Here is a 7646-nt window from a genome sequence, read left to right as displayed (position 1 = left end):
AAAAAAAAAAAAAAATGAGGCCCAAGAGCAGGCAACTCAAGTGTGTGCAGATGCCTTGTTACAATCCAGGAATGGTGGCGCACACCGGTGATCCCAGCACTCTGGGAGGCTGAGGCGGGAGGAAGTTGGCAAGTTTGAGCCTAGCCATAGTAAAATCCTGTCTCAAAAATAGAAAATGAAAAAAAGGCTGGGAATATAGCTCAGTGTGAAGGCAGTTCAATCCCCAGCACAAAAATAAAAGAGCCTTGTTTCAGCGAGAGGTCCCAGGCAGGGGTAAGGGACCAAGCTATGGCATTTACATGTACTAGAATCCATACCAGCAGCATTGGAATTTTAACATTTTTTATTTTTTAAATTGATAGATAAAATGTTAGGTGCTGACTGTGTGAGGCAACACAATGCACTAGGCTGAGTCGGTCCACAATGTGTGTGTTGTACTTCCAGGCATCATAATGAGCCCTGCCCATTTGAATGCCCAGGGGCTGGATTTGGGCCCGAGCCTGCAGGCAGAATGCAGGCAGGTATCTGAGGAAGAAAGAGAGGCAGAAATGTATCCTCGAGGCTCCAGGCACAGGCCAGGCCAGGCCAGGGTGGGTGGCCAGCACCAGGCAGGTACAGAGGGGACATGGGCTTTGCCGCCTCAATCCCATCACTCCAGATAAGGAGGGAGCATGCTGGGGCTCTTGGGTGGATGCAGAGCCAGTGCACTGAGGGAGAGGTGGAATTCTACACACTGCATCTGAAGATGAGCACTTCTACGAGGGCGACCAGTCAGGGAAGAAGACCAGGGCTTCAAGGGTTCCGGTGGAGCTCTAACCTGTAGGGACAGTCAGCCAGCTGTAGGCATGCGACACAGAAACTGTGAGGAGGGGAGTCTTGCATTCAGCCCAAATGAAAGCCAGGGTCATTGGGTGAATGTCCTTCAGATCACTGGGTGGAACAGATGAGGCTGCTGTTTCAGTGCTAAAGATGGAAGAATGTGAGTGGAAAACACTGGGTTTTCTTTGAGGGGCTAAAATGGCTGAAAACGGGCAACTACTTACTGCTAAGACCCTGATGTTTTCTCCCATCATCTACACACCTAGTACTTCTTACCTTTCCTCAGCTGTAACAGAGGGGAGCCATGGCCTTAGGACCTTTGTGCTTTTCCAAGAGTAGGTACCCAGGAAAGTCCCCATGCCAGCCCTGTGCTCTCAATGACTGTTTCAGGCAGCTCAAGCAGTGGCCTTCTCTGGGTAAGTGACAAGGTCACCCTTCCGGTATGGGAACCCCAAGCCCAGGCCCTGGCCCTTCAACCCCATGGTGCCTGCTACAGGAGCCCAGCCTCAGCTGTGGAATGCAGGAGGGACAGGATGGTGGTTCCCCACCTGTGGCAAATCTGCCTCTTCAGGGTACCAGGCCAGGGAGTTGGGTGCAGGCCTAGGGCAGGGGTGCGGACACAGCTGGCCCAGGCTCAGCTCAGACCCAAGAGTGGGAAGGAAATCCTCGTGCCCTTCAGGAAACTTGGCCATTGCTGACTGTCTCGCTATTCACCAGCAGAGGGCACAGGGAGCAGGCACCATTCAGTCCCAACAATGCCAAGGTGAAGAATGAGAGTAAGACCCAGAGAGAGTCACTCATAACCACAGGCACCAGAGGCACATCCCCTACCTATCCTAAGTGGCTTCTGTCACAAATTCCACCAACTCTCAGGTAGTCAGAGGACATTCCAACTTTGCCTGGAGCCTGACAGAAACAGAACGCTGTGGGCCCCTGTCCTACCCCTGGCAAAGGCCCCGCGACTTGCAGGGCACAGGGCAAGGAGAGCTGATGGGGAAGTAAGGCCCACCATGGTCCCCAATCACAGGGAAAAGGGACACCAGCTGATGGCAAAAGCATTTTAAAAAAAAGACAAATAAACAAATATACACAGAATACTGTCACTCTCTCCTTGGCCTGCACAGCGCCCTGCGCTGCCTGTCCTCCCTGAGTTTTCCTTCTGGTCTCCGGGAAGCACATGTCACCCATCCCACAAGGCTCCTGTCCCAGTCACCATGGTGCACACTTGCTGGCAGGGGCTAGCAGTGGGCGTTCTGTCCCATCCTGTTGCCCGAGATGGTGCTAGTTCCATGCTCCCTTAGCCGCCTGTCAGACCTTGTGGGCCAGCAGTGTGGTCAGCTTGACCTTGCCATCCATAGAGGCAGTGAGGCAAGTCCCACAGTCCATGGCAGTGCTCCAGTCCACGGTGACCACAGGTGCCCGGTGGCCACCCAGGCTCAAGCAGCTCTCCAGGACTTTCTCATCACCTCCCAGCTGTAAGAGGCCAGGAGAGAGGGTGCAGTGTCAGCAGGCAGCATACACAAACACATCCATAGTATCCACTATGGCGGCCCAATACCTTGGGCCTGGGCTACCACCCTAACTGGGCAGATGGCCAGGCTCAGCACACCTATACAGTCTGCCTTACTTTCTGTACCAGAAGTCCACCTGCTGCCCTGACTACAGGACATAGCCCTGAGACACTGTACAGGAGCAGCCATTGCTGCAGGAGGTCCTTGGCCCACAGAGAGCTCTGGACAATAAAGTGCATTGAGGGAGAGGGAGCTGACTCTGTACCCTCTCTCCTGGCCTCTTGTAGCTGGGTGGTGTTGAGAAGTCCTGGAGAGCTGCTCGAGCCTGGGTGGCACCAGGTGCCTGTGGTCATCTTGGACTGGAGCACCACCACTGACTGCAAGACCCCAACACTGAGATGCTCCCTCTCCCTCGATGTACTTTCTCTGCCACCCAGAATGTGCCATGTGCCAGGACCTCCTACACCAGTGGCTGCTCCCAGCCCAACCATTCCCAACTCTTCTTTGCTCCTCCATGACTTCTAGAACAGGAAGTGTTCCCAAGGAGCAAGGGCAGGATAGAGCTTTGGCAAGGACAGAGAATGGACAAGCAGAAGCGGGTGCCTGGCGTCCTTCCCCTCCCCGCCTTCCTAAGAGGAAGTGAGAGGCAGCCTTTGAGAGGAGGTCTGCCCGCTGTATGCCCCATGTCAAAGGCTTCTCAGGGCTCTTTCAGCCTGGCATAGACTCAGGCCCCAAGGGAGGACCCCTGCCCCAACTCCCCACACAGTTACCTTATAGATGACGCCCCCTGTGGCAGAGCATGTCAGCATGTAGTTGCCCTCTGAGTCGAAAGCAAAAAGCCGGCCCCTGGGGACTTGCACCTGCTTGTAGCCGCTGTAACCAGACAGCACAAAGGGGCCCGTGGCGTCCGAGGGGAGGCTGTGGTCAGACACTTTCAAGCCACTCTTGTGGATGTTCCACTGAATAAACTGCAGACACAAGGCACAAAAGGATGCAGCTCAGCAAGGACCAGTGTGGGCCAGCAGGGAGGAGGCCGGGCCCACCCAGAGCAGGGCGGGACACAACAGCCTCCCTCTGCCAAGGCCCTGGCAGGCCAGAATGGGCTTTGCAAGCTCCAAAGGCAGAATAGGGGCTGGAGGTGATGGTCCACAAGCCGCCCCAAATCCCATCTCTTGCCAACACAATGCTTTTTGGAAGAAAATCTAGAAAAACAGTTAGCAACCTCATTTCAAAGTCCAACTCTTCCCTTCCCCTCTGGCCTGACCTTGGTGGGAAAATGGACAGCAGGCAGCTTTACCTAGCTCCCAGGCTCCCAAGCAGGGGAGGGGCCAAGTGTGTATTATTAATTATTATCAGATCTCTGACTGGGGACAAATTCCAAACCCGCTTCCAGTTCCTCAGGAATGCAACCCATCACACACTTCATTGGCTGTCCTGTGAATAACTCCTCAGTTTACCCTATAGACAAACTACTTGGTTATGACTACCTCTTGGCTGGGAATCCTACCCACATTAACAGAAAGCTAAGCTTTAACTTAAAAATCCCTTCCTATAGTTTTCAAATGAGGAATTGAAGCCAGGGTGCACACCTATCATTCTGTCTACTCAGGAGGCTGAAGGAGGAAGATCATTTGAGCTCAGGAGTCTAACGCCAGACTGAGTAACAATAAGACTTGAAGGAAAAAAAAAAAAAAAAAAAACTGATCTTGGGCCGTGGATTTAGCTCAGTGGTTCCACCACCTGCCTCACAAGCACAAGGTCCTGAGTTTGATCCTGGCACAAAACAAAACAAACAAACAAAAACTGATCTTGAAATTACTTTTTTCAATAGAGAAAACAGATACTTATCACATTTCCCCAAAAATAAAAATAAGCCCCAGCATAATTTTTCTGGATGCTCATAATATAAGCCCTACTCCAAAAATAAGCTCCAGTTAAGATTGTTGGCCAAACAGTATGTCTGCTGCAACACACGACGGACATACTGAATTATAAAATAATATGCAACTATATAAGTTATAGTACTGACACTAATACTTAACATAAATAATATAAATTATAATTAAGTATTTGTAAATATCTAAGTGGGCATTTTCGGACGAGAGGTAAACACCTATGTAAACAGATAAACTCTAGACCTACCGCCAAATGACCAACTGGAGTACAGACACAGGCACAGATAATGTGCACACTTGAGAATGAACCGATGTGTTTGTGTCTAACATGAACCTTTGTAATTCAGTCCATCGTGTGTTGTACTGATGCACTACCAGCAGGCTACATGGATGAGAAGTGCTCATTTACGGAGAGCCCTGTTGCTGGACATGAGAGACTGGGGCCAACAGTTCTACAGGAAATGGAGTCGCAAGACATTCAGGCCACAATTCAGGGTTGGGAGAGTTATAACGATGCTCCAGAAGATGACATGACTGTATTCGAACAGAGGCACACTGTTATACATGAGTAAATGTAGATTGTTGTACATAAATGAAATAAGACAGCCCCTCAAAATAACCCTTATTGCACCTTTGGAGCAAAACTCAACATTAAGACCTCAATCTTATTTTTGGGGAAATACAACGGTATGAAATCCTAGAAGTAAAGAAAAGCACACATAACAAGAAAGTGTCTCCCCCAAGCCATGGCCCATCCCTAACTCCCTTTCAAGGCAGCTGTGATTCCTCCCCTAACTCATAGAAGGACTCTGCGGTCATTTCCTTCTCCTTGGTAGTGGTGAAGGATGAGGTGTGGGTCCTTTTTATTTCTTTAGACTCGGCTCAGGCGTGAGTCTCCAGGAGGCTGCCCCCAGCCCCTTGGCATACTATGCATCCATGATGGTCACAGGCCACACAACTACCAAGCTCACCAAAGTGTATCTTGACCCTAAATATGGCTCTATGGGGTTGGCATTTTTATCTCTAGTCTTCAAGGCTGATTTTCTCTGGTGCAGTCTTATTTTTGGAGAAAGGAGGGAGTAGACCATAAGGACAGGTCTAACCCCAGTCCCCTTGTGTCCCACCCAGCTCACGCATAAATCCGCCAGTACCTACCTTGCCATCCTCCCCAATGCTGTACACGGCGTTCTCGTCGCAGCTGAATTCCACAGAGTACACCTCTCCGCAGTGGGCCCGCCAGCTCATGGCGCACTCATGCTGCTGCATGTCTGAGTTGGGAGACACCGCGAAGATTGTGCCCTGGCACCTCAGAAGGCACTGCTCAGGCCTCCCCAACCCAACAGTGCCCACCAGGCCAGGCTACTCCGGAGCTACAGATGGGTCACAGTGAGACTTGGAATTCCTGTGGAAGGAGCTCATCCGAGGAGCCCGAAAGAGCAAGAGGACACAGGAAGGAGTCCTTCCTACAAGGCCTCGTGACTCCGCCAAGGCTCCTGGGGAGCCATCAAAGATACCGCAACCCAGCTTAGACCCTAAGTACGTCTCTCTGGGGACAGAGAACAAGCCACCCACAGGCAGTGAGCAAAGGGCCTCGCTCTCGTGTCCTCCTGCTTACCACAGGGCGACACGGACTCAGATGAACAGTCCAAGCACTCCCATGTCTACGGACGTTGACAAGGAACAAGTCAATAGCGCTGGGTGTTTTGAAAACTCTATAGAGTAAGACTAAGCACTTGCATGTAATACGGGGGTTTCACAATAGCTTTGACTCCAGCAGGGCAGCCCAAGGAGGGGCCACGATTCCCATGTACACACTTCATACCGAACAGCCTAATGACGCCATCAGCTGCCCCAGTGACCAGCAGGTTCCCGTTGTGATTGAAAGCCGTGCAGTTGATAGCAATGGGCTCTGGGTCCACGGAGAACTCGAGCTATTAAAGCCAAACACAGGCAAGGTGAGCACACCCAGCACCTGCTGGGTGTTCTGCCACTCCCTCCTTCTGGAAAAACAGACCTTTGTCTTTGTGAAAGTGCTGTGCTTCTGAGAGGCAAGGTCACTGTGGCTACAGACATTCCAGTTTCCACACTGCCTCAGTTACGATTGGAGTAATCACACCTTCCCCGGTGCATTCCAAGACAAGTCATCCTACTTCTTAATCTGGCTTTTGTGACAGGCAGTCCAGGCACAGAGAACAAGCCAAGCAAAGGTCCCCAGCTTAGGATGTGTATCCTTTTCCACGAAGGCCAAGATCTCCCCACAGAAACAGAACTACAAGTGCTAATAAAACCACCTCATGGAACTTACCATTACTAAAGGTGAATACAGACGATTACTTCAAGCAATATAGAACCCCAGGAGCCCTAAATTATTCTCCCGAGACTAAAGTGAAAGATGAATTTTATGTAATACTATTTAAACACACATAGCCAATAGTGAGTTATCAATTGGCAAGATTCCTCTAAGGCCTAAATGAAAGAGAAAGCAAGACTTCTGAGGACTACAGACCCCTGAAGTCAGCTTTCACTATGAGGCACTCATCAAATACAGATGACCCTATACTCATTCTGACAGCTGCTATGGCTTGTCCTCTAGATGTCTCCACAAAGCCTCATGTGCTCAAAGGTAGGGATTTCCAGAGGTGGCTGGGTCTATGATGTGTGAATGTAGATTGAGGATGTGATACTGGGATCAAGGATGTGTGGTACTGGATTAGTCTGGGTATGGGTAATAGGAAGCCCCACCCCAGGTGCAGGTGGCACCACCCAAAAGGCTGGTAGCCTGCATGGGATAAAAGGGAAAGGGAGGTTTAATGCTTCTTGTCTGGCGTGCCACCCTGCCTTGGAGTCAGCCAATTACGGACTGAAGCCTCTACAAACTGTGAACTAAATAAACCTTTCCTCCTTTAACGTGTGGGTGTTAGGTACTGTGTCTCAGTAATGAAAAAGTAATTTAAGACACAGCCATGAAGCTCAGACGCCCACAGCCCCAAGTGCAAGATTTGTTCGAGGTCAAGTGACAAATCTCCACACAAGTCTAGGACTCCAAAGAGCTACAGCCTCAGTGCAAGAGTGAACTAGAAATAAACCTAGTCCACCTCTCTGCAAATCCATAACCACAAACTACCTGTGACATGGCTTCAGAACCCCAATTCCCAATTCCTCTGTAGCCTGAGAAGCCTCAAACAAAGTATTTTAAAGTTCTCAGGTGCCTGGCACAAGTGAACATAGATGTCGTCCAGAGAAATGCACCTCCACCTCAACCTCAAAATGTTCTCAAGCATAAAGTTCCCAAAAATACAAGCCCACAATCAAAATTCACAGGACAGGGCTGGAGATTTAGCTCATAGTGCCGCTGCCGCCTGCCTTGCAAGCACAAGGTTCTGAGTTTGAGCCCCGATACCAAAAAAAAAAAAAAAAAAAA

The 7646-nt window shown here is 50.3% G+C and overlaps 1 protein-coding gene across 5 annotated transcripts in view; it reads right to left on the bottom strand.

Annotated features, from left to right (window-relative positions):
* Window positions 1-188: 188 nt before the first annotated feature.
* Window positions 189-7646, bottom strand: part of Wdr91 (WD repeat domain 91) — a 31124-nt gene continuing 23666 nt past the window's right edge. The window contains exons 11-15 of one of the 5 annotated variants that reach the window (XM_010616175.3): window positions 6048-6156; window positions 5381-5493; window positions 3101-3298; window positions 2134-2292; window positions 189-525 (exon numbers count right to left, since the gene is read on the bottom strand). In XM_010616175.3, the coding sequence (XP_010614477.1) occupies window positions 448-525; window positions 2134-2292; window positions 3101-3298; window positions 5381-5493; window positions 6048-6156 (657 nt within the window). In that variant the 3' untranslated portion in view covers window positions 189-447. Of the gene's footprint in view, window positions 2293-3100; window positions 3299-5380; window positions 5494-6047; window positions 6157-7646 lie in introns of all 5 variants that reach the window. The other 4 variants (XM_010616174.3, XR_778686.2, XM_010616177.3 and 1 more) reach the window with 4 other exon arrangements.

Source organism: Fukomys damarensis, unplaced genomic scaffold (assembly GCF_012274545.1).
Source record: "Fukomys damarensis isolate Sample0158 unplaced genomic scaffold, DMR_v1.0_HiC HiC_scaffold_16, whole genome shotgun sequence".
NCBI lineage: Eukaryota > Metazoa > Chordata > Mammalia > Rodentia > Bathyergidae > Fukomys > Fukomys damarensis.
The sequence above is the reverse complement of the archived record's forward strand: the minus strand, read 5'-3'. Positions and strand labels throughout refer to the sequence as shown.